Source organism: Trichosurus vulpecula, chromosome 1, assembly GCF_011100635.1.
Source record: "Trichosurus vulpecula isolate mTriVul1 chromosome 1, mTriVul1.pri, whole genome shotgun sequence".
NCBI classification, from domain to species: domain Eukaryota; kingdom Metazoa; phylum Chordata; class Mammalia; order Diprotodontia; family Phalangeridae; genus Trichosurus; species Trichosurus vulpecula.
The window spans coordinates 264,874,757-264,902,687 of record NC_050573.1 but is presented as its reverse complement, the minus strand read 5'-3'; the positions used below and the strand labels follow the sequence as shown (position 1 = coordinate 264,902,687).

The window sequence follows — 27,931 nt, the reverse complement described above, 5'->3', positions numbered from 1 at the left end:
TTATGTTAATTTATTTCATATCCTGCTACTTTGTTAAAATTATTAATTTTGCAAATAGCTTTTTAGTTAGATTTCTAGGATTTTCAATGCATGTAATCATTTTGTCTGCAAAAGAGATAGTTTTATTACCTTATTGCCCATTACGATTCCTTTAAGTACTTTCTCTTCTCTTATTGGTAGCATTTCTAATGCAATATTGAATAATATTGGTGATGATACATACTTCTTAAACAGATACTTAACACTTATCCTTATACATTTCTGGGGAATAATTTTAATTTTAAAATGTTTCATCCTTTGGAGAATAATATCTGTTTTAAAATCTTATTATTATTTTATTTTGATTAAGCATTTTCTATTTTTCAGATTTTTGCACAACAATAAATTGTCTAAAATCCCAGCTGGGAGCTTTTCTAATCTGCATTCACTGAAGAGACTGTAAGTTTTTAAGACTTTCTCGTAAATGAAAATTGTAATAAAATAGAATAAAAAGAAGAGACTTTCCTTTACCTTTCTGTATTTTGAAAGGTGATGGCAACTTTGGAGTATTAGGTAGAAAAATGTTTCAGATTATTCTAGTTATGTGGAGAAAAAGATATTTGAGATGGTTTGTCACAGATGGAACTATAATCAATCTGCTATTTCTCATAAATCTGAGTTATATGATTGTTACCATATTTCTTCTCCAATGATCCCTTATTAAATCTAAAAACTTTCTAATCTTTCTTTCCTTAAACTTTCCTTAGGAACAAAAAGCAATGCCACAATACTCTAGAGTTTCAAAGGAATTGTATGACTAACTTCAGTTAATTTTCTAGAATGTTCCTTATTTCAATCCCCCTTTTCCTCATTCTCTTCTGTCTCTCCATTAAACTTTCCTCTTTCAGATCCTCTTCCTTGTGGATCACTGTTTCTCTACACCCTTTCTATTCTCTTGGTTTATCCTTTTTTTCTATATGTGCCCTTGTATTTTTCCCTCATACACACAAATCCAAGCTTCGGCTGTTAGATGAATGACAAAGATATGGATTTTCCACTCCATAGTTCTAGGTAATGGAGAACATTGCAGAAAGCAAACAAAAGAACATCTGTTGGTGGCCTTAGGTTACAACTTGAGCCTTGCCAGCTATCTGAATGTGTCCGCTGCTGGAAAAAAGACTCATGGGCAAGAGAGTGTGAAGGCTAAGCAAAAGCCAACGAGAGTAAAATAGTAATGTTTTTGGTGAGTTGGTGCCAGGAGACAATACTATGAACCTTTTCAAATGTTAGAGATTATCAGTGAAAGAAAGGTTTTGCTTCATTCTCACCTCTCTTAATGATGCCTTTTCTTAGATAGCATTTCTTTCTTTTTCTTTTTTTCTCTTAGCACGTTTGGTAATTCTTAAGGCAAACACAACTGGGGTAATCTATCATGATTTTTTTTTGATACAGTGTACTTTGGGCCTATATACTATGCATAAAGAAATTTTACATGTCTCTCTACCTTTGATCTATTTGTCTAAATCTATGTTTACTAGGACTCTTAACAAAAGTCAAGATTTTTTTTTGCTTGCTTGCTTCATCAAAATTATTAAATACAGAATCCAGTGAAAAGTGTGAAGAGAATTTCTTTTGAAATGTCAATGATGTTTCTTCAACCAACACTCAAGCATCTTTTCTTATAGGGTCTTCTGATATTTGTATTATTTTCATCCAACGTGTCCAATTTCTTCTTTATTGAATTTGATTGTTCAGTTATTAGTGGGATATGTTTTCCCTTTTTTTAGAGTTTCATATTGTCTTTACTTATTTGTCTTGGTAATTTCAGGTATTACTCAGTTCAGTACACTTCAATTAAGAAAATATTAGTCAAAAACATTTATTAAGCACCTACTATGTGCTATGTGCCAGACACTGTTGTAGGCCCTGAGGATGCAAAGAAAGTCACCTGGTATGTTCAGTGTATCCTGCCAACTAGCTATTGGAAGGGATACAAATATGGTTGAGACACAGTCCCTGCTTAATTTGAGGCTTATAGCTTAGGAGAGAATTTATTATATAATGACATCTCTTAGAACTGATGATTTAATCTCCTACACATCTTATTGAAAACACAACTTGTTGTCAATATAACTTTTTAGCTTTTCTCCAGAGGTTCCTCCCATCCCCCCCACTCACACCTTGCCTTTTCTATGTCTTAATATTCCCCCCCCACACTAGTTCATATGATTAAAACTTTTTCATTGTGTGATATAGGAACACAAAATATAAATACTAATAAATGTCCAAGAGAAAGTGGGTCATAGAGCAATCTGGCTGTGTTTGTTTTAAGCAAAGTCTACTATTACTCCAAAGATTTCAAAGTGTTTTATATAGTCTCAATGTCAGTGAGGTAGAAAGTGTCTTCTCTATTTTACAGATAAGAAATCAATGTAAAGAACTTGCTGTGAACTCTGTTGTCAGTGACAGAATGAGTACTATAGTGTAGCTAGTTATTCCTGTCTTAAATCTTTTATACTACTTATAGGCCATAATATCAAAATTCTGGAAGGATCTATGATTTTGTCAAGATGAGGAACTTACAGTGTGGAAACTCCCTTGATTGAGGCTGTCTATGATTTGATAAATTAATAGTTGCTTGAGTCATAATGGTTAAGTAATTTCCACTGTTTAAGGCCACAATAGAGATTTTTCAAGATTGAAGCAAAGTTAAAGAAAAAAATCAACTGAATGAATTATACCTACAGATGAATATAATTCCATTTTCAAAATTATTTGGAAGCATTTTAGCAATCTCAAAGCCATATGATTTAATGGTTGAAACATTAGAATGGGAGAAAGGAGTTTGAGTTCTATTTTTAATGTCATCAAGTATGCCCATATGTATGACATTTTATGGGTCACCTGACATCAGTTTCTCCATGTATACAATAGAATTCTGGATTCTACACTACCTTACAGAGGTATTGTGAAGATTAATGCGATGACTTTTAGAAAGTGCTTACAGATGCTTGGGTGAAAGGCACTCTGAAAGCATAAATGATTTCTCATTTTATTTTCAGACATAAAATTATATTCTTCATGATTCATTTTTTTCTCCCAAAATTCTTTCAAGCAAAAAATGTGACATAGGTGGGAATGAATAACTGCTTCTATATTTTTGTCTTGGACTGGAAGTTATCAGAAGGCAGAGTTTGGGTCTGATCACTTTCTTTTCTATTCTACCTTGCATAATAGCACCTGCAGATTCGAATTAAGGATATGCTGAGAGCCTAGTGATTTCAAAATTAGCCCTAGAGAAGTAACTTAGAGTGGCAGAAAGAATGCTGAGCTTGGAATCCTGCCTCTTACACTCTTTAACTTCGCGCTTATGGGCAAGACACTTAACCTCTCTCTGATCCACAATTGCTTCAGCTGCAAGAAGAGGTTGGATGATAATACCTGCCGCTCCTACCTCAAAGAATCATTGTCAGGAGCAAATGAGATAATGTATGTAAAGCACTCTGGAAACCTTCAAGTGCTATAGAAACCTTAGCTATTATGATCAATTTTTGATAAACCAAAGAAATGTTCAATAAAGCTTCTCCTTTCTTGTGAACATGTATCTGTTCCTTCCAAGTCATCTAGCATTTCAAAAACCAAACTTCCATGTTTTGTTCTTAGGCAAAGTTTGTGAACAATCTCACTGTATAGCAGAGTTCTCAGATGTGTAGCTCACAACGTATCTGTTTAACACTTCTTTGGATGAGAAAATTATCATAAGATACTCATAAATTAATGATATTTGTTAATAATACACTTTAAGAAGTGTTATTTCTTGGGTTGAGGCTTGCTGGAGAAAGGACTTAATCTAGTTTGCTCCAGAAGTTTGGCTACAACATGGACTTTAAGGTCAGCAGTCCTGCAATGCTGCCCAAACTAGATGAAAATATCACTGGGAAATATTTAACAAAATCCAATAAAACAAATAAAATTTCATTTTAAAACTGAGTCAACATGTAGGCTTCAGGAATCCTTATGCACAGTTTCATGGCCCCAGTTTCTATGTGGATTTGACATCACTATTGTATAGCATACATTGCAAAACAGTTTTCAGTAGAAGTGCAGACTCTGGATTCCTCTAGCCCAGATTTTCACCATATTTAGTTTAAAAAAATTCACCCTTCCTGTTATTCTTCAGTTACTTTGGACACCTTAATTGCAGGTCATTGTAATAATAATAAAAAAAGACCTGAACATTTTACTGGATTTTTTAAAATTAAAAACTAGGACTAAAAGAACACATAAAAGAAAGGAAAGTGTCATGTGGCCCATGAAGACCCAGCGGGTGAATGATGTTGTAATTAAGGAAAGTGAGACATTACAGCCTGTTAGAGCTTGGCATTTCTAATGCATCCCAAGGGATCTCTCATGCCATCACTTCTTGCATTTAGCCCCGATTCATGTAGATAAGAATCTCACATGGGCACTGAAGCGAGAACTGACTCTTTCATATTTAGCAACTGCAAACTCCTTTTGATGAGACTACCAGACATTGAACTGAGAGTGCTAATCAGATGAATAAACTTTTGGACTCAGCAATGCTGAATTTGCTCTATTTTTCAATCAAGCTGCTGACATAACAAAGTGATCAATGATGAGGAATAATCCAGGACAATCAGAACCTGACAATGCACTTCCTGAGCAAGCAATCTGTGCCTTTTATAGCTAAATTACGATTCATTTTCCCCTTTAAAAATTACTGTTTATTGACACAATTTGTATTTACATCTCTTTCATTTCTGCATGTATGCTTCCCTCTCATACCTAGATAGCAAGCTGTTCTTTGGTACCAGAAAATAAAATAATAAAAATAATAAAATAAAAGAATGAAAAAAAGCATTTGAGCAAAACTGACCAGACATCTACCAAATCTCACTTTATATACAGTGTTCTAAGGACCCACAGTCCCCCATAAAAAAGGGAGGTTGGCAGATTTTCTCATCTAATATCCTTTTTTTTTGGTGTTGTTATTTCTACATTGTAGTAGTAATTGTATATCTCTTTCCCCCTGGTTTTGTTTACTTTGTATCAGTTCATATAAGCCTTCCTAAGCTTCTCTGATTTTTAATAGTCATTATTTGTCATAGCACAGTAATATCTGATTAAATTCATGTACCACAGTTTGTTTACCTATTCTAAAAGGAAGGACATCTACTTGGCTAAAACATTATTCTGCACAGAACTTAAAATCTTCCCATTCTGAGCATTTTCCTCCCTGCTACATGTAATTTCATAAGCAAAAGTTCCATTTTAAAAAATGGATGCTATAATCTAACTTTCAAATAGAGACAAGAAGATAGTTCTCCCTCTCTAAATTTAAATTATTTGGTAGTAGTGCAGATACATATTGTTCCTCAGTGGGATGTAATATCAGCTATTCAGAATGAGAGAGCCAGGAGACCTGGGTTACAGTCCCATTTCTGCCATTTTCTGTATTACCTCAGAAAACTCACTTTTTCACTGGATGATTTTTAAGGCTCTAGAATTCCAAGAGTCTCTGAAATGGTGAGTCTACTACCCTCACTTGCTGTATCAGATTCTGCCTTGATAAGGATATTGTGGGAACTGCTAATGACATCCCATGAGATTCACCATACTTCCCTGAGTGACTATTTCCATTTCTTGGATCTGGGATGGCTTCATGTCTCCTTAACTTTTTCAATGGATTCTCTCAACAACTTGAAATTGAAAACTTCTTTTGGAAGTTCAGATGGATATTATTCTGTTATGTATTCAGATTTGTTACCTATATTTTCATTAAGTACTATGATATTTTTTGCAGACAATGTTTTAGTGAGACTTTTTTTATAGGTTCTAGCTTATTTTCATGTACATTCGAGCCCTCAAAGGCTGTGTTGCTTGTACCAAGTAGAATTTTTGTGAAATGCAAAATAATGTTTCTGTACATTGTGGTCAGATATTAGAAACAGTAAAAAAACAGTTTCTCATAAATTTGAAGAGTAAATGGTCACTCATATATATGCATATATGTATATATATACACACACAAATATATATATATCAGATACATCTGTATCTATATGCACATATATTTCTGTTCTTGTTCAGTCATTCAGTCAGGTCTGACTCTTCCTGACCCCATAGACCATAGCATGCCAGAATCTTTTATCCTCCACTATCTTCCAAGTCTGTCCAAGCTCATGTTTGTTGCTTCCATGACACTATCTATGCATCTGTATTGGCAACCAAAAATGGACTCCTTAGCACTTAGTCAACAAGTGCCCTTTACTAGTTTGGCTTTTTCCCCCTGAACTGAATGCTGTTTGTATGTTGGACTGGAGTAAGCTTGTCGGCCCCTTCACCTTGCTTCCCTTGCTTAAGCTGATGGAAAGAACCTGTGCTTTCCCGGTCAACCCCTTCACCTTGCTTAAGCAGATTGAAAGAACCTGTGCTTTCCCTGGCGTACCTTACACCCCTGCAGAAGCTGGATGGTTAAAAGCAGCTCCCGTTGGAGCCAGAGGCTGATATAGCTACAGCCACAGCCACAGCTGAAGCAGGAGCTGCCAGTAGCAGAGCTGACCTACGGGAGGAAGCTGAACAAAGACTTCAGGCCAGTGGGTAATCTTTTTACCATAGAGGGGGAAGTATGATTTTGCTTTACGCAATCATGCTTCTCTGTAGCCTCCTGGTTACTCTTTCAAGGCGTACTTATTGGGCCTGGAAACTTTTCATTAATATGTCAAAATGGGGATGCTGGTTCATGGGTTGGTTACTGTGGAGCCTAAATATATGTTTTGATTCTTCTGCCTTCTACTTTGAGAGTTTCTTATATCCGGCGGTTCCGAACCTTTCAGACATGTTTATGATCCTCTTTGAGATTATAAACTCTGCCCTCCTAATACATTTGGTGACCAGGATGGGATCGCTAGGTATAAGATCTCTATTTAGAAGCAGAACAATTTCAGAGGAAGAGATGAATATCCCAGGATGGGAGGATCCATTTTATTCCTCCCTAGCAAAAGAATTGGCTAAAAAAGCTGGACCCTGTGAAAACTGGGAACCAAGGCTACGGAGAGGAGATCCTAGGGATTTAGAAAAGTGTTTACAAGAAGTTGGGATTCAGTCAGGGGCATCACTATCTAGGCAAAGCTGGATAGTGTTATCAGCCTACCGGCTAGTATACGAAAGATTGAGATTAAGTGAAAGACATGGGGGCACTCCTACCCCACAGCAAGAAGAGGAATCTCAGATAGCAGGAGACCAAACTGACTCAAATGAGAACTTTTCTATTAATGTGGCTAAGAGCAACAGGAGACCAAAAAAGCCCAGAGTGCATTTCAACCCAGCCCAGAAAGAGCCTGACTGCCTGCTTCGTCCTAGCCATGGTGGCAGAGGAAGTGAGTGGGGGGAAAATGAGACAATGTTAGGGGCTGAGGCACAAAACACTACTGGGGTTCAGGATGTCCCTCACACAGAGAATAGGAGATGGTTAAATGATCAGACAAGGGCTCGACCCATACAAAGGAGGAAGACAGAAACCCGAGGTGAAGATTCAGTTACAAGGGAAATTGAGGAAGATTTCTCACCGCAAGAGGTCACAGATATTTTGAGTAGATTCAGCCAAAGAATAGGAGAACCATTGATATCTTGGATGGTAAGACTCAGTGATCAAGGGGCCAGTGGAATATCAGTAGATAGGACAGACTGCATGAGATTCATAGGTATCAGCCATGATCCTCTAGTTCAACAAGCTTTTAGGGAACATCATCAGCAAGGAGATGGTGATAGCAGGACTACTCTGTTGGCATTAGCCGCTGTGGGATGCAATAAGAGATATGCTACTGATTCTATGTGGCCCACTGAGCACAGACCCTGGTATTCACTTAGAGATTGTATCATGAGACTAAAGGAGGAGGTAATGAAGGCTGCCATTATGATAGGAACTGCAGACAAATATTACAATGATCCAATGGGACTGCCTCATAGGAATTTAATAATTAGGACAGCTCCCCCTGCTTATAAACAACTAATTTTGAATTTATTACTTGGAGAAGTAGGGAGCCGTCTTACAACAGTCTTACAACAGTGATAAATAAGATTTTACAGTTACATGACTTAGGTGACTGGGGAAGGGATAGATCTCCTCGAGAGAGAAGGGTGAATAACCAGCAAACTTGGCGCCAAAGGAGAGTAACAAGGAAAGAAATGTTTACTGCTCTATTGAGAGCAGGGGTAGGTTTTGAAATGATAGATGGAATTCCAACCAATGAATTATATAGAATGTATAGAGATAAAGGACTTGATAACAGGAGAAATAGGGAAATAAGAACTGCTCCTGCAAGCCCACAAGCCACTCAGAGTGAAGGTGACCTTGTGTGATTAACGGAAGAAAACTTGTACATCTGGGGAAAGGCTGGGAGGACAATCCTAGTCTCTATCTAGGATGGGATCCTCTTGGTTTAATTTTCCCATTGTGTTTCCTTGTACATCTGGGGAAAGGCTGAGAGGACAATCTTAGTCTCTATCTAGGGTGGGATCCTCTTGGCTTCCTCATTATGTTCCTTTTGAAAAGAAACATTTCCCACCTGAGTTTGGCTCTGATGTTGGATCTTTGCATAACTGAAATCTCAACCAAACTTGAGATGATTTTATTTGAAGAATAATAGTCCATACTTGTCTATTCTTTTTGTCCTTTGTTTTGGCTAACGTTGTTGCTAGTTTTGTTTCCTTTAGGCTTAAGCACCCTGCACTTTCTGGTGACTGCCTAAGCACATAGCATTCTTGGAATTCCTGCCAGCTCGTTAAAGAACTGACCTCTGGAATGGGACTTTTTGGGGACAGGGCCATCTCTACATCCAATTTCAGCAAGAAGAAGCTATAGAAAATGAGACCTTCACCCCTTACCCCAAGATTTTGAGCCCCAATCGTTCAAGGGGGGTGGGAATGATGAGAGTGTTCTGTTTACTTATTTTGTGTTATCCTTGCTGTGTTGTTTTATTGTTATGATATTATTGATCCTATGTAATGGATACAAGGATCTAGGGGTGGACATTTGAATTATTAATAATTATTTTGGGAGGATTGATTGAAGAGATTATCTTGCTGGGACCTAGGGGTGGATCACATTTGAATCATAAACCAATATTTAGGAATATCACCAAATGATATGTTTTGCTTTATTATGAATGATATGTTTTAGTTTCCTTTGTAATTGGATCACAATGTATGTTCTAGGATACATGGCTGATTAAATTATGTATCCTATAACAAGGGGTGGAGTGTATTGGCAACCAAAAATGGACTCCTTAGCACTTAGTCAACAAGTGCCCTTTACTAGTTTGGCTTTTTCCCCCTGAACTGAATGCTGTTTGTATGTTGAACTGGAGTAAGCTTGTCGGCCCCTTCACCTTGCTTCCCTTGCTTAAGCTGATGGAAAGAACCTGTGCTTTCCCGGTCAACCCCTTCACCTTGCTTAAGCAGATTGAAAGAACCTGTGCTTTCCCTGGCGTACCTTACACCCCTGCAGAAGCTGGATGGTTAAAAGCAGCTCCCGTTGGAGCCAGAGGCTGATATAGCTACAGTCACAGCCACAGCTGAAGCAGGAGCTGCCAGTAGCAGAGCTGACCTACGGGAGGAAGCTGAACAAAGACTTCAGGCCAGTGGGTAATCTTTTTACCATAGAGGGGGAAGTATGATTTTGCTTTACGCAATCATGCTTCTCTGTAGCCTCCTGGTTACTCTTTCAAGGCGTACTTATTGGGCCTGGAAACTTTTCATTAATATGTCAAAATGGGGATGCTGGTTCATGGGTTGGTTACTGTGGAGCCTAAATATATGTTTTGATTCTTCTGCCTTCTACTTTGAGAGTTTCTTATATCCGGCGGTTCCGAACCTTTCAGACATGTTTATGATCCTCTTTGAGATTATAAACTCTGCCCTCCTAATACAGCATCTCATCCTTTGCTGTCCTTTTATCTTCATTCTTTCCCAAATCAGGGTCTTTTCCAAAGAGTCTCGACTTCTTCTTATGTTGCTAGTGTATTTAAGTTTCAGCTTCAATATTTGACCTTCCAATGAATAATCTAAATTAATTTTTAAAATATTGACTAATTTGATCTTTTTGCTCTCCAAGGGATTCTCAGAAGTCTTCTCTAGGACCACAATTTGAAAGCATTGGTTCTGTGGCACTCAGCTTTCCTTGTAGTCCAGCTCTCACAGAAAAACTATAGCTTTAACTATATAGACCTTGGTTGGCAGGTGATATCTTTGCTTTTTAGTATGCCATCTAGATTTGCCATAGCTTTCTTTCCAAGGAGAAAGCATCTTTTAAACTCATGGCCGAAGTACGTGTTTGCAATGATCTTTGAGCCCAAAAATATAAAATCTGACTCTGCTTTCATTTCTTCTCCCTCTATTTGCCAGAAAGTGATGGTGCCAGTTGCTGTAATCTTAGTTTTTTTGATGCTAAGTTTCAAGCCAGCTTTTACACTCTCCTCTTTCATGCTCATCAAGAGGCTTTTTAATTCTTTTTTACTTCCTACCATCGAAGTGGTATTGTCTACATCTCTGAGATTGTTGATATTTGTCCTGGCAACCTTAATTCTGGCTCTGATTCATCCAGCTTGACATTTCACATGATATACTCTGAATATAAGTTAAATAAATAGGGTGACAATATGCAACCTTGTCACACTCTTTTTCCAATCTTAAACAAATCAGTTGTTTCATGTTCAGTTCTGACTGTTGCTTCTTGACCCTCTTACAGGTTCTTCAGGAGACAAGTAAGATGATCTGGGATATACATGTGTATTTCTGCTTAAGCAAAACCCTTTTTACTGGGCTAGGGCAGAGGGGAAAAATATAACAACTTCTCTTCATTCTTTTCTGCTTCAAACTTTGCCAGGAGAGCAGGGGCTGTCCTTACCATGAGTGTCTCTAATTGGCTGCTATTTGAGTTTGTATAATGCCAAATGAAAAGTAAAGAATTAAGAAAATATCTACACCACTGACAAAAAATAAATCACCCAAATACTAAGTTCTTTCAGCATCTGGATGGGATTTATATTACCACTTGCAAGTGATTATTCAAAGGGTGAGACTCTTTTAAAAAGCAAGTTATTCATCCTTAGTGTGGCCTTTTGGCCTGATAGAAACTTCCAGATGGCCTTACTTAAGGGCAACCTGAAAACCTAGGAAATACATATACATTCATTGTGTAACTGTATTGGGAAAGAGAGCAAGTCTTTCAATAACAGATCAGCCATGCCCAAGAACAATGATAAGCTCTTTTGACCAAATAAAGTGCCTACCTAAAGCATAGCATTCTTTTAGAAAATTCATGTGAAAAATTTGAAAATCACTTCTGGTGCCAAAAAAATCGCGCTGGTGCCAAGATGGCACAGTGAAGAAGGAACCTTCTGAAACTGTCTCTGATTCCTCTCCAAACAACTAGAAAACCACTCCAGAATTGATCTAGGAGCAGGGAGGCAGCTTACCAGACCAGCAGGAAAGGTCTGTCTCACTGGGGTGGGAGGGGAATGAGGTCCAAGAGCAGCAGCAGCAAGCCTCACAGCGCAGGCCCTGCAGCAAGGCTCCAAGCCTGGGACAATCTACCAGTGAGTCCTCTCCCACCTGCAAACTAGCAGCCCCCCAGGCAAGTGAGCAGTCTATGTAGTGCAGCAAGACTCCACCCCAGGGACTCCCCACCCCAGCACAAGTCACTGGCCAGGCCTTGACCAAATTGCTGACCAGTAGTGAAGGCCCATTCTAGGACTGGCCAACAAGCAGACTCTTCAGCAGCAGGGCCCCAGCCCTGGGGCAGACCAGCAACAAGATCCCTCCCCCAGGGACAACCACCAAAAAGACTCTGTTACCATAGCAACCCAGCAGCAAGGCCCCACCCCTGGAGCAGGCCAGCAGAATAAACCCCCCAGTTCAAACCAGCAGGGAAGCCTACCCTCCAGAGAAAGCAAGTCCTGAAGCCCAGCAAAAGCAAGCAGTAAGACCCAGAGCCCCAGCACAAAAAGCTTGGAACAGTACAGGACCAGAGCCCAAGTCTCACATAAAAATCCCAAGTCACACACAAAAAAGGCAGAAAAATGAGTGGGAAAAAAGAAGAACTTGACTACAGAAAGTTACAATGGTGATAGGGAGGATCAAGTCATAAACTTAGAAGAAGAAGAGGATAATAGTGTCAAAATGGCTACATGTGAAGTCTCAAAAAATGTGATTTGGTCTCAGGCTCCCCAAAAATTCCTGGGTGAGTTTAAAAGGATTTTAAAAAGAAAATTAGAGAAGTAGAAGAAAAATGGGGAAAAGAAATGAGAATAATGCAAGAGAATCGTAAAAAAGAGTCAACAGCACAGGGAAAAGATATACAAAAATTTACTAAGGAAAATAACTCCCTAAAAAATAAAATTGGCCAAATGGGAAAGGAAATACAAAGGCTCACTGAAGAAAATAGTTCTTTAAAGATTAGAATTGAACAAGTGGAAACTAATGACTCTGTGAGACATCAAGATATGATAAAACAAAATAAAAAAAATTTAAAAATAGAAGAATATGTGAAATTTCTCATTGGAAAAACAACTGACCTAGAAAATAGATCCAAGAGAAATAATATAAGAATTATTGGACTACTTGAAAGCCATTGTAGAAAATGAAAGAGCCTGGACAACATCTTTCAAGGAATTATCAAAGAAAACTTCCCTGATATATTAGAACCAGAGGGCAAAATAGAAATCAAAAGAATCTACCCGTTGCTTCTTGAAAGAGATCCCAAAATGAAAACTCCCAGGAATATCATAGCCTACTTCCATAGTTCACAGATCCAGGAGAAAGTATTGGAAGCAGTAAAAAAGAAACAATTCAAATATTGTGGATCTAGTGTCAGAACTACACAGGGCTTGGCAGCTTCCACATTAAAGAACTGGACAGCTTGGAATATGATATACCAGAAGGCAAAGGAGTTATGATTACAACCAAGAATCACCTACCCAGCAAAATTGAATATAATCTTTCTGGGGGAAAATGGAAATTTAACTAAATAGAGGACTTTTAAGCATTTCTAATTAAAACACCAGAGTTGAATAAAAAATTTGACCTCCAAATATAAGACTCAAGGGAAACATAAAAAGGTAAAATGTAAATAAGAAAGAGAAAATTTAAGAAATTTAATAAGGTTAAATTGTTTACATATTTATATGACAAGATAATATTTGTAACTCTTAACAACTATATTACTATAAGAACAATTATGAGTATATGTAGGCGGGGTGGATATAAGGTGACTTTGATGGGATGGTACACCCAAAAACAAAATAAAGGGGTAAGAAAGAAAATTGCACTGGAAAAAGAGGGGGGAGATTGAATGGGGCAACTTATCCTACATAAAAGAGGCATGAAAGAGCTATTATAATTGGGGGGAAGATGGGGTGGGCTTTGGAGGGCAAAGTTTAAATCTTTCATCAAAGTTGACTCAAGAGGGAATAACATACATGACCAGTTGGATATAGAAATCTATCTTACCCTATAAAGAAGTAAAAAGGAATGGGGATAATAGAAAGAGAAAAGGGGCCTGATAAAAGGGAGGGTATTCTGGGGAAGGTAGTGATCAGCAGTAAAACACTTGTGGGGAGTGAAAAGATGAAGGGTAAGTGGGGATAAACAAGGGGAAAATAGCGTGGTGGGTAAAATTAAATTAAATGATTATAGTAATCTTGTATATGATAAACCAAAAGATCAAAGCTTTTGGAACAAAAACTCATTTGACAAAAACTGCTGGGAAATTTGGAAAACAGTATGACAGAAAATAGCGTAGACCAACATCCCACACCACATGCCAAGATAAGATCAAGATGGATACATGATTGGGGCGGCTAGGTGGCCCTGGAATCAGGAGGACCCGAGTTCAAATCTGGCCTCAGACACTTGACACACTTACTAGCTGTGTGACCTTGGACAAGTCACTTAACCCCAATTGCCCTGCCTTCCACCCTCAAAAAAAAGAACATTAAAGATACCATTCATTTCCAAATGAGGTGATTAATAAAAATGATAAAGGTTGATACCATAAGCAAATTAAGAGAGGGTAGAATAGTTTATCTGTCAAATTGTGGATAAGGGAAGAATTTAGGACAAAAGAAGATATAGAGAGCATTACAAAATGTAAAATTAATAATTTTGATTATATAAAATTAAAAAAATTTTGCACAAACTAAACTAAAACAACCAAAATTATAAGGAAAGCAGAAAGATGGGAAAATTTTTTTGCAACAAGTGTATCTGACAAAGGCCTCATGTCTCAAATACATAGAGAACTGAATCAAATTTATAAAAATACAAGTCATTCCCCAATTGATAAATGGTCAAAGGGTATGAACAAGTAGTTTTCAGGCAAAGAAATCAAAGCTATCTATGCTTGTATGAAAAAATGCTCTAAATCACTACAAAATCAAATCAACTCTGAAGTACAACCTCACACCTATCAGAGTGGCTAATGTGACAAAAAAGGAAAATGTTGGATGTTTGAGGAGATGTAGGAAAGGTGGGACACTAATGCACTGTTGTTGGAGTTGTGAACTGATACATCAGTTCTGGAGAGCAATTTGGAAGTATGCTCAAAGGGTTATAAAACTGTGCATACTCAGCAGCGCCACTATTAGGTCTGTATCCCAAAGACATCCAAGAAAAGGGAAAAGGACCTATTTATACAAAAATATTTATAGCAGCTCTTTTTGTGGTGGTTGAGAACTGGAAATCAAAGGAATGCCCATCAATTCGGAAAGGCCTAAATAAGCTGTGGTATATGATTGTAATGGAATATTATTGTACTGTAAGAAATGACAAGCTGGATGACTTCAGAAAAACCTGGAAAGACTTACATGAACTGATGCATAGTAAAATGAACAGAACCAAGAGAACATTGTACACAGTAACAGCAATATTGTTTGATTAAGAATTGTGAATGACTCAGCAATTCAATTCTCAGCAATACAATGATCCAAAGCAATCCCAAAGGAGTAATGACAAAGCATACTAGCCATCTCCAGAGAAAGAACTGATACTGATCAAATAGAGACTGAAACATACTATTTTTTACTTTCTTTTATTTTTTTCTTTTATTTGAGTCTTGTACAAAATGACTAATATAGAAATGCTTTGCATAATTGCATGTGTGTAAACAGTATCTGATTGTTTACCATCTCAGGGAGGGCAGAGAGGAGAGAGAAGGAGGGATAGAATTTGAAACTCAAAACTTTAAATGAAAATGTTTTGAGAAATTGAAAAAAAAAAGAAAAAACTTGAAAATAACAAAACAGAAAAAATCTGTTGTTTGAGATTGTAAAGTATTGTTTTTTATTGGCTTTTTGCCTTTAATTCTCAGAAGTTCTATAAAGGAAATAACTATTTAGTTCATTCGGTAGATACTTCTTGAATGCGATGTGTATGGCATTCTTGGAGACAGGGACTGGACTTATTCTATTATTGTTATAGGGACTTCTGGACTAGAGAACTCATTTCTACCAATGCTGGTTGGCTCCCTCATTGTAAATTAGAATCTTATAGAGTTGTCTAGAACACTAGGAGGTTAAGTGATTTGCCTAGGGTTAAATAACCACTATGAGTCTGAAACAGAACTTAAACCCAGGTCTTTGTGGCTCTCTAGCCACTGTGTCAAGTCAACAAGCATTTATTAAGCACCTACTATGTGCTAGCCCTTTTGCTAAGCACTGGAGATACAAAAGAAGGCAAAAAAGTCCTCAGCCCCTGCTTCTAAAGAGTTCATGGTCTATGGGGGAGAAAAATATAACATCACTACTTACAAACAAGACATATACATAATTAATAAATCAGCAGTTATCTCAAAGAGATGACACTACACAGTCCTACCTCTCTATAGTAGATAACTATTTAAGTGCTGCCTAGAAACTAATTTTGCTTTTTGAGGGCTGAGTTCCCAAACTCTTTAGAAAATCTACATTGTACAAAAAGGTCGGGAACATCACCCTCTCCTCCTCAACCTCCACCTTCTAGGAGACTATGCATGTGGCTCCATCATCTCTGGCATTATGATTGCAATAGCCCTGTACCTTAGCCACTCCCTCTACATGATAATTCAGGAATTCTTGCTGCTCCACCATTTTTCTTATCAATTCTTGGGTCAAGAGGTTACCAAGGCTGTGGGGAGGGGTATGCTACTCTGTAAGCATCATCCCCCTTCATCCTTTCAGAATGAGGACTATTCTTTATCTCATCTTTTTCTGGCTCTTTCCAGAAAACAAGAGAAAAGATTCTTCTTCAATAAAGATTCTTTAAATAGAAGTGGCTTCCACACTAGCCCAAGGCAGGAGTGGGGAACCTGTGGCCTCAAGGCCACATGTAGCCCTTTAGGTCCTCAAGTGTGGCCCTTTTACTGAATCCAAACTTTGCAAAACAAATCGTTTTATTAAGGGGATCTCTTATGTGAAGTTTGGATTCAGTCAAAGGGCTGTACTTAAAGACCTAGAGAGCCACATGATTTGTTCTGTATCATCTGATCTATAGATAATAAGGTCATAGATTTAGAACTAGAGATATAAAGTCCCAAACAAATGCCAACAACCTCCCACCCCATATAACTCCTTTGATTAACACCCAATACAAGCTCATAAATGCTCAGGTTACAGAGAAGCATTGTGGGAGAGTGAAAAAAGTGCTGTATTTAATGAAAGAAAACCCAGATTTGAGTTCTAATGGTGGTATTTAGTAGTTATGTAATTCTTTTAATTTCTCAGAATCTATCTACAAATGGGATTTGTTTTTGGGGTGGGGTGGGCCTATGATTTGGCCAGTAAGGAAATTCCCTCTATAAATACACATTACAAATTATTCTGCAATTTATAGTTTTAAAAAGTTTCTGAGGAGGAGAGTGGTATTGGAAGGGCAAGAGACTTGACCAGGGTTACACAATCAGTGTGTGACCCACTGGTCAGAATTTGAATTGCAGGCTTGTTCTCAATCCACTACATCAGTCTTGCTATAATTTACTTAAAACTAAGTTTTGATTTATATTTTGTGTCTTACATTATCATAGTATCCCATGTATTCCTCCCACCTGTTCCATAAGTACCATCTCACATGACAATATTTTTTTCGAAAGGAAAAGAAAGTCATCACAACTGATCAACACATTGAAAAAGTCTGAAAACAAGTATATTGTATAATACCTGTAGACCTCCCACCTCCACAAAGGGGTAGTTTGTGGGTATCTTTTTATATTTCTTCATCCAAGTTTCACTTGATTTCTATAATATTTTTTATGTTTACTTTTGATTTTTTGATGTTATCATTGTTATAGTTACTGTGCATATTGTTTTCTTAGCCCAGCTTACTTCACCCTGCATCAGTTCATATAGATCTTTCCATGCTGCTCTGTATTCACCACATAACATGATTTCTTACAGCACAGTAGTATTCCATTACATTAGTGTGCCAAATTTGGTTAGCCATTTCCAAATTGATGGGCATTTATTTTGTTTCTAACTCTTAGCTATCACAAAAAGTGCTGGTACAAATATTTTGGAGTATAGAGGGACTTTTTTCATATGGATGAATTACTAGGGGCATAAGCCCAGTAATGAAGTCTCTGATTCAAAGGGTATTATGACATTTTAGTCATTTTAGCTTTCTAAAATGGTTATACTACTTCACAGCTCCACCAACAATGTATTCATGTACCAGTCTTCCCACAACCCCTCCACCACTGACTATTGAAATTTCTTGTCATTTTTGCGAATTGACATACTGTGAAGTGAAAGCTCAGAGTTGTCTTGATGTGCATTTCTCTTATTATTAATAATTTGGAACATTTTTATGTAATTATAAATAATTTGCCATTCTTTTGGGAAACATTTGTTCTTATACTTTGACCATTTATCTATTTGGGTGTTAGTTTTACATATGTATATTGTTTGTATATCTCAAATACCAAGTCCTTATCAGAGAGATTTCTTAAAAAAATTTTCCCCCATTCGACCACTTTCCTTCTTATTCTAGATACAGTAATATCATCGTAGAAGCTTTTCAGTTTCAATTAGTCAAAATAATCTATGTTATCTTTTGCATGTATCTCTTTTTTGGTTAATGAGAGGTATATGATCTGTTTCTCTGCTATTTTTTAAGAGTATGATCTTTAATATTATGGTCATATATTGACTTAAAATGTATTTTGATAAGTAGCAGTAGATGTTGGTGTGAACCTAATTTCTGGCCTGACTGTTTTTCAGTTTTCCCAGCAGTTTTTTAAAAAATCAAATAGGGAGTTTTTCCCTCGGTAAAATATTTTACACTTTTTCAAGCACTGGGTTATTGAGTTCTATTGTTTTTGAATCTCCCTTTTCTAATCTGTTCGATGATATCTCTATTTACCAAATGCCAGATGGTTTAGATAACTACTATTTTGTCATATTGTTTGAGGTATAGAAATGTTGTTACCCTTTCATCCTTACTTCTTTTTATCATTTCCCTTGATATTCTAGATATTTTGTTTTTCCAAATGAATTTTGTTTTTAATTTATCAAGCTTTGTAAAGTATTCCTTTGGTAATTTGATTGGTATAGCATTAAAAGTGTAAATTAATTTTTGTAGTTTTTCCATTTTTATTATATTGTCCTGGTCTAGCTCTGAGCTCTGAGTATTCCTTCAGCTATTTAGGTTGTTCTTTATTTCTTTAAGGATTACTTTCTAATTGAATCAACACAAATCTTTTGTGTACATTGGAAGGTTGATCTCCAGATATTTTATCCATTTTGCAGCTATTTGTAACGGAATTTCCTTTCTACTATTGCTTTCATGTTTTGTTATTATTATATAGAAGTGCTGTTGATTTTTGAGGATTTATTTTATAGTCTGCACCTTTGCAGAAGCTATTAATTTTCTCAGTATATTTGCTGATTCCCCAGGGCTTTCCAAATAAGCCATCATATCAGGAACAGGAATAGATTTTCTCCTCTTTTCCTATGATTAGTTCTTTAATACCTTTCTTTTGTCTTCTTGCTCTTGATAGCATTTTCAGAACTATATCAAATAATACTAAAGAGAGTGGACATATTTGTTTTGTTCCCAGGCTTTCTATACTTTAATGAAGGAATTTTTATGAGGGGCTTTGTAAATCATGAATAATGATAATAAAAGTAATGATAACAAAAGTACATACATATATGCGTGTATATGTTTTCATAGTTCAGTCATTTTTTAGTCATGTCTGACTTCAGGGGTTTTTTTTGGCAAAGATACTGGAGTGGTTTGCCATTTTCTTCCCCAATGTATTTATATAAATACATACAAAACATAAATGTGTGTATATATATATATATGTATATATATATATATATATACATATATATATGGTGTTGTAATGTTTGCAAAGTATTTGTATGATCCTCTTTGTATGATCATCTTACGTGATCATCAAAGCTACTATGGGAAGTAGGTGCTGTTATCATAACCATTTTATAGATTCCAATAAGCTGGCAGGCAGAGGTTAAGTAACTTGCTCAGGGTCACACAGCTAGTTAACTTCTGAGGCAGCATTTGAACTGATGTCTTCCTCACTCCATTCCAGCCACCAGACCACCCAGCTGTCTATCAAATGTTATTGAAATGCATATCTTTGTTCATGGAGTAAAATGAGGCACATGGAAGCGCAATGCTATTCAATAAGATACATTCAAAACAATTTCAGTGATCTGGTTTTAATTGTCTCCATGTGTAGGCGCCTAGATTCCAATGCTCTGATATGTGACTGTGATCTAACATGGCTTGGACAGCTTTTAAAAGGCTATGCTCAGAATGGCCACACTCTAGCAGCTGCAACCTGTGAATATCCCAGAAGCCTTCAAGGGAGATCAGTTGCCTCCTTAACAACTGATGAATTCAACTGTGGTGAGTCCTTTCTATGATGTCTTAGAGCCTTCATGTACCCTCTTTCTTTAATGTACCTGTTAATAGATATATACTTGGAAAACTGCTCACCGAAATATGTTGTTGAAATGCTATAGGCTGTTCTTTAAAAAAGAATAATTATAATTCTTTGCATCATAGGCTGTCTTTCTCTTAAAGGAAATCTTTAAAATCATAGGATTTTTGAGCAGAAAAAGCTTTAGACATCTTTTCCAACACCCTCATTTTTTTAAATTAAGATTATTATTTTTAGTTTACAACATTCAGTTCTGCATGATTTTCAGTTCCAGATTTTCTTCCTTCCCCACCCCCCTGCTCCTCCAGAGGACATGGAATCCAATATATCTTCTACATATAACTTCACATTAAACTTATTTACACAATAGTCAAGTTGTAAAGAAGAATTACGATCAATGGAATGAATCATGAGAAAGAAGAAACAAAAACAAAAACACAGAAACAAAAGAGAAAAAAAAACAAAAGAAAAAAAAAGGAGAGCAAACAGTTTGCCTTAATCTGCATTCAGTCTCCATAGTTCTTTCTCTGGATGTAGATGACTCTCTCCATCATGAGTCCTTTTGGAGTTGTCTTTGAATCTTGTATTGCTGAGAAGAGCAAAGTCTATCAAGGTTTGTCATCACAGAATCAATATATCTGTGGTTGTGTATAATGTTCTCCTAGTTCTTCTCCGTTCACTCAGCATTATGTCATGTAGGTTTTTCCAGGTTATTATGTAGTCCGTATCTTCCCCATTTCTTGTAGCACAATAGTATTCCATTACATTAATATACCACAACTTGTTGAGCCATTTCCCAATTGATGGGCATCCCCTTGATTTCCAATTCTTTGCTACTACAAAAAGAGCTGCTATAAATATTTCTGTACATAGGAGTCCCTTTCCCACTTGCATGATCTCTTTGGGATACAGCCCTAGAAGTGGTATTGCTGGATCAAAGGGTGTGAACATTTTTATAGCCCTTTGGGCATAGTTCCCAATTGTTCTCCAGAATGGCTGGATCAGTTCACAACTCCACTAGCAATGTAACAGTGTTCCAGTTTAACCACATCCTCTCCAGCATTTATCATTTCCCTGTTTTGTCATTTTAGCCAATCTGACAGGAGAGATGTGGCACCTAAGAGTTGTTTTGATTTGCATTTCTCTGATCAGTAGTGATTTAGAGCATTTTTTCATATGCCTATAGATAGCTTAATTTCTTCCTCTGAAAACTGCCTGTTCATATCCTTTGACTATTTCTCAATTGGGGAATGACTTGTATTCCTATAAATTTGGCTCAATTCCTTGTATATTTTAGAGATGAGGCCTTTATCAGACACACCAGTTGTAAAGATTTTCTCCCAGTTTTTTGCTTCCCTCCTAATCTTTGTTGCATTGGCTTTTTTATACAAAAACTTTTCAATTTAACATAATCAAAATTATCCATTTTGCATTTTGTAATGCTCTCTATCTCTTGTTGTGTCATGAATTCTTTTCTTTCCCATAAATCTGACAGGTAAACTATTCCTTGCTTTCCCAAATTGCTTGTAGTATCAGCCTTTATTCCTAAGTCATGAACCCATTTTGACTTTATTTTGGTATATGGTGTAAGATATTGGTCTATGCCCAGTTTCTGCCCTACCATTTTTCAATCATCCCAGCATTTTTTGTGAAATAGTTCTTATCCCATAAGCTGGATTCTTTGGGTTTATCAAAGAGTAGATTGCTATAGTTGTTGACTACTGCGTCTTGTGTACCTATCCTATTCCACTGATCCACCACTCTGTTTCTTAGCCAGTACCAAGTAGTTTTGATGACTGCTGCTTTATAGTACAGTTTAATGTCTGGTATGGCTCGGCCACCTTCCCTAGCATTTCTTTTCATTAATACCCTAGATATTCTATACCTCTTGTTTTCCTAGATGAATTTTGTTATTATTTTATCCAGCTCTGTAAAATAATTTTTGGTAGATCTATTGGTATGGTGCTGAAGAAAAAAATTAATTTAGGTAAAATTGTCATATTTGTTATATTAGCTCAGCCTAACCATGAGCAACTGATATTTTTCCATTTATTTAGATCTGACTTTATTTGTGTGAAAAGTGTCTCATAATTATGTTCATATAGACCCTGGATTTGTCTTGGCAGGTAGACTCCCAAATATTTCATAGTGTCTACAGTAACTTTAAATGGAATTTCTCTTTCCATCTCTTGCTGTTGGGCTTTGTTAGTAATGTATAGGAGTGCTGAGGATTTATGTGGGTTTATTTTATGTCCTGCGACTTTGCTGAAGTTGTTTATTATTTCAAGTAATTTTTAACTTGATTCTCTAAGTAAATCATCATATCATCTGCAAAAAGTGATAATTTAGTTTCTTCTTTGCCTATTCTAATTCCTTCGATTTCTTTTTCTTCTCTTATTGCCAGCACTAACATTTCTAGTACCAAATTGAATAATAGGGGTGATAATGGACATCCTTTTTCATCCCGGATTTATTGAGAATGCAACTAGCTTATCCGCATTACAAATAATGCTTGTTGATGGTTTTAGGTAGATGCTATTTATAATTTTAAGGAAGGCTCCATTTATTGCTATGCTTTCTAGTGTTTTTAATAGGAATGGGTGTTGTATTTTGAGATGATCATATGGTTTCTGCTAGTTTTGTTGTTGATATGATCAATTATGCTGATAGTTTTCCTAACATTGAACCAGTCGTGCATTCCTGGAACAAATCCGACCTGGTTGTAGTATATTATAATTTGCTGTAGTCTTTTTGCTAATATTTTATTTAAAATTTTTGCATCAATATTCATTAGGGAAATTGGTCTATAATTTTCTTTCTTTGTTTTGACTCTTTCTGGTTTAGGTAATAGTACCATATTTGTGTCATAAAAAGAATTTGGTAGGACTCCTTCTTCATCTCTTTTCCCAAATAGTCTATAAAGTATAGGAATTAGTTGTTCTTTAAATGTTTGATAGAATTCACATGTAAAACTATCTGGCCCTGGAGAGTTTTCCCTAGGGAGTTCATTGACGGCTTGTTCAATTTCTTTTTCTGAGATGGGGTTCTTTAGGCATTTTACTTCTCTTCTGTTAACCTGGGTAATTTATATTTTTGTAAACATTCATCCACATCCCTAAGGTTGTCAAATTTATGGGCATACAATTGGGCAAAATAATTCCTAATTATTGTTTTAATTTCCTCTTCATTGGAGGTGAATTCACCCTTTTCATTTTTGATACTGGTAATTTGGTTTTCTTCTTTCTATTTTTTAATCAAATTGACCAAAGATTTATCAATTTTATTGTTTTTTTCATAAAACCAGCTCTTGGTTTTATTTATTAATTTAATAGTTTTCTTGATTTCAATTTTATTAATCTCTCCTTTGATTTTCAATATTTCTAATTTGGTATTTAATTGGGGATTTTCAATTTGTTCTTTTTCTAGCTTTTTCAGTTGTAAGCTCAATTCATTGATCTCCTTTTTCTCTATTTTATTCATGTAAGCATTTAGGGATATAGAACTTCCCCCAAGAACTGTTTTTGCTGCATCCCATAAGCTTTGGTATGTTGTCTCATTTTTATCATTCTCTTGAATGAAGTTACCAATTGTTTCTATCATTTGTTCTTTGGCCCATTCATTCTTTAGATTTAGATTATTTAGTTTCCAATTAATTTTTAGTTTATTTTTCCATTGTTCTTTATGATAAATAATTTTTATTGCATCATGATCTGAAAAGGATGCTTTGACTACTTCTGCTTTTCTGCATGGGATTGTGAGGTTTTTATGCTCTAGTACATGGTCAATTTTTGAGTATGTGCCATGTACCACTGAGAAAAAAGTATATTCCTTTTTATCCCCATTCAGTTTTCTCCAAAGGTCTATCATATCTGCCTTTTCTAAAATTCTATTCACCTCCTTAACTTCTTTCTTGTTTATTTTGAGGTTAGATTTATCAAGTTCAGATGGGGGGAGGTTAATTTCCCCCATTATTATAGTTTTGCTGTCTATTTCTTTCTGTAACTTCCTTAACTTCTCCTCTAAGAATCTGCATGCTATACCATTTGGTGCATGTATGTCAAATAATGATATTGCTTCATTGTTTATGGTGCCTTTTAGCAGGATATAGTGTCCTTTCTTATCTCTTTTAATTAGATTTTTGCTTTGTCTGAGATTAGGATTGCTACACCTGCTTTTTTTTTACTTTAGCTCAAGCACAATATATTCTACTCCAGCCTTTTATCTTTACCCTGCATGTATCCCCCTGTTTCAAATGTGTTTCTTTTAAACAGCATATTGTAGAATTATGGTTTTTAATCCATTCTGCTATCTGCTTCTGTTTTATGGGAGAGTTCATCCCATTCACATTCACAGTTATGATTACTATCTGTGTTTTTTCCTCCATGCTATTTTCCCCCTGTTTATGCTTTTATTTCTCCCTTCTCCCTTCCACTCCTCAACAGAGTTTTGCTTTTGACTGCTACCTTCCTCATTTTATCCTCCCTCTTGATTCCCCTCCCTTATCTTACCTTTTTCCCCTTGCTACGTCTTCCCTCCCTTCTGACCACCCCCCATTTTCTTTCCCCTTTCCCCTCCTACTGCCTGTAGGATCAGTTTGATTTCTATACTTATCAGGGTATGTTATTCCCTTCTTGAACCAAATCCAATGGCAGTAAAGCTCAAATACTGCTCTTCTCCCTCCCTTCTTTCCTTCTACTATAACATGTTTTTGTGCCTCTTTATGTGATATAATTTACCCTTTCCTACTACCTACTTACCCCTTCTTCCAGAACCACCCCTTTATATCTCTTAATTATATTTTTTTATCATTATATTGGTTATTTTATACTGACACCTACAGTCTATGAATATCCCGTTCAATTGTCATAATAACTATACTGTTCTCAAGATTGACACACATGTGTATATATATATATATATATATATATATATATATATATATATGTGTGTGTGTGTGTGTGTGTGTGTGTGTGTGTATATAAAACTTATATAAAACAGAATAATCCTGTATAAGGATAGGATATAACTAATTAGTCTTATTGATTTACTAGGGTTTTTTCCTCCACTTACCTTTTTATGTCTCTCTTGAGTTTTGTGTTTGGAGATCAAATTTTCCATTGAGCTCTGGCCTTTTCATCAGGAAGGTCTGAAATTCCCTTATTTCATTGAATGTCTATCTCCCTGCCTGGAAAATTATGCTCAGTTTTGCTGGGTAGTTTATCCTTGGTGGCAGTCCAAGCTCCTTTGCCTTTCAGAATATCATATTCCAATTTCTTCCGTCATTTAATGTAGAAGCTGAAAGATCCCACATGATCATGACTGTAGTTCTGTGATATTTGAATTGTTTCTTTCTAGCTGCTTGCAGTATTTTCTCCTTGACCTTATAGTTCTGGAATTTGGCTACAATATTTCTTGATGTTTTCAATTTGGGATCTCTTTCAGGGGGTGGATTCTTTCAATGATGATTTTACCTTCAGGTTATAGGACCTCCAGGTAATTTTCCTTAAGGATTTCATGGAAGATACTGTCCAGGCTGTTTTTTTCATCATGGCTTTCAGGTAGACCAATAATTCTTAGATTGTCTCTCCTGGATCTATTTTCCAGGTCAGTTGTTTTTCCAACAAGATATTTCACTTTTTCTTCTATGTTTTCATTCTTTAGTTTTTGTTTGACTGATTCTTGATGTCTCATAGAGTCATTAGTTTCTACTTGCCCAATTCTAATTTTTAATGTAGTGTTTTCTTCCTTTAGCTCCTCTATCTCCTTTTCCATTTGGTTGATTTTGCTTTTCAATGAGACATTTTCTCCATTTACATTCTGATTCTCCTTAACCATTTCCCCAATTTTACTTTATAAAGATTTGTTTTCATCAGTGAATTTTTTCCCATTGTTTCCTTTCTTTGTTTTACCTCCCTAATTTGGTTTTTAAAGTCCTCCTTAAGTTCTTCCAGGAATGTTTTTTGGTCTGGAGACCAGTTTACTTTACCTTTTGAGGTTTCCAATGTAGGTATAGTGTCCATGCTGTCCTCTTCTGAATTGGTATTTTGGTCTTCCCTGTCTCCATAATAGGAATCAATGGTCTTTGAAATCTTTTTAGTGTGGTTTTTTTTCCATGGTTTTTTTCCCGCTCCTGGCTTCTAAAGTGGATCTCTGTTTCTGAGGGTCAGGGGGCTCTTTCCCAAATTTCTTGTGTTAGAATCTATGGGCCTACTCACTGGCTTTATTTTCTATGGCCTCTGGTTTTTGTGAGATGTGGGAGAAGGGTGGTCTGGCTGCTGGGAGTCTCCTTTTCCCCAGGACTGCTCTACAGCCTGGGTGGTCTCAGCTATTGTCTGTGCTGGTATCTGACACTTCCCTTGGATGTGCAAAGTCAAATCTGGAGCCCTGGCATTGACATTTGTTAGCTCTTGTTCTTGGGGCTCAGTTACTCTCATTATTCTGCTGAGGTGAGGGCTGCTGGGACACCTCTCTTCATGCACTAGTCTCCTTCTGCCACCCTAAGAGGGGCCCTCACAACTTCTCTCACTACTGAAGCCCCACTTCTGGCTCCTCTGTTTCACCTGTGGGAGCATTTTCTGGGTTTATTCAAGGGAAGGATGAAAGCTGTTTTACCTGGACATCATGGCTCCCAGAAGTTCAAGAATGTGAGTTTCAAATCTTTAGACTGTGGGTTGGAGGCCTCCAGGCTAGCTGCTCCCACAGCCACAGGTTCTGGGCTGGTGTCCCCCGTAGCTGTGACAGACCCCCATCCTGGGCTGAGAGGCCTGGGGCTCGATCAAAGCTGTAGCCAGTACTTCCACCCTGGTCCTGTTCCTGCTCTGACTTTTCACTCACACAGCAACCTCCCAGACTAGCACGCTGGCTGGATTCCTCTGCTCTTCCCAGTTGTTTTGGTCTAGTGCCCTTGTGCGTGCCCAGCACTCCTATCCCTCTCAGTCTACTAATGCCTTCTAACTCTCTCAAATCTGCTCAGATTCACTTTTTAAACATATATGACAGAATTTGTGATAGAGCTCCAGTAATTCCTTCCTTTCATCTTGCCTCCACCCCTCATGAACCCAATGCCCTCATTTGACAGATAAGGAAACTATATCCCAGAAAGTTAATATCATTCAGCCAAGGCAGGAGAGGTGAGCTCAGACCTGAGGTCTTCCAACTCCCAGTCCAGTGTTCGATCAGCTGCACAAAACTGTAAATTAGGATTAGCAATTATGTTAATAGTAATTTCAAACTGTAAAGTATAGTTTTATTTGAGGTGAACTATGATTTTATCTCTATGTAGTAGTAGTTATTGAATTTATGTTTTTAGTCTTGACTGAACTAGGAAAATATGTGAATCCCAAACATTTTATAGCATTATACCCTATTGTCCATTACCACTGCACTAGCTTTAAAGTCTGGAAAGTTTGTAGTCAGTGTGAAAGATTAAATTATTCAAATAATTATATAATGTAAAATATTGAGGTAATAATGGAAACCCTTAAATGCACAGGATATTGACCTTGTGAACTGACAGTTTTGAACATATTTATCAAGAAAAATTTAAGACTTTCCTATTGTTGAGAGAGGTTTTTTTGGCAATAAGGAATTTATTAATGAAGAAGAATATCTATGTTCACATGGTTGATCATTTTCCTTGTCAGATATGATTTATATAAAATTCATCATCTTTCTTCAAAACTTAAAATAACTATCACCTATTGGATCACATCTAAACTTTTTCATATAACATTCAATATATTCCATTGTCTGCCATGCTGTACACCTATCTATTCAACATCATCTAACACTACCTCCTGCCATATCCCATTTAGTCTTGCTAGCAGACTATCCTTATACTCCCTAATTTATATTTTTCTACTTCTTTGCCTTGGCATATACTGTTTTCCTTCCCTGAAATACCCTCTTATCTCTCTTCTACCAATTCATATCCATCACTTCCTTCAAATCCTGATTCATGGCTCCCTTCCTAAAAGAACCCTTCTTGACTGA

The 27,931-nt window shown here is 36.5% G+C and overlaps 1 protein-coding gene across 1 annotated transcript in view; it reads left to right on the top strand.

The window, feature by feature from the left end:
- Positions 1-27,931, top strand: part of PXDNL (peroxidasin like) — a 570,999-nt gene that overhangs the window by 372,580 nt on the left and 170,488 nt on the right. Inside the window, exons 6-7 of the mRNA XM_036767090.1 lie at positions 367-438; positions 19,736-19,905. Of these exons, the coding sequence (XP_036622985.1) occupies positions 367-438; positions 19,736-19,905 (242 nt within the window). The remainder of the gene's footprint in view (positions 1-366; positions 439-19,735; positions 19,906-27,931) is intronic.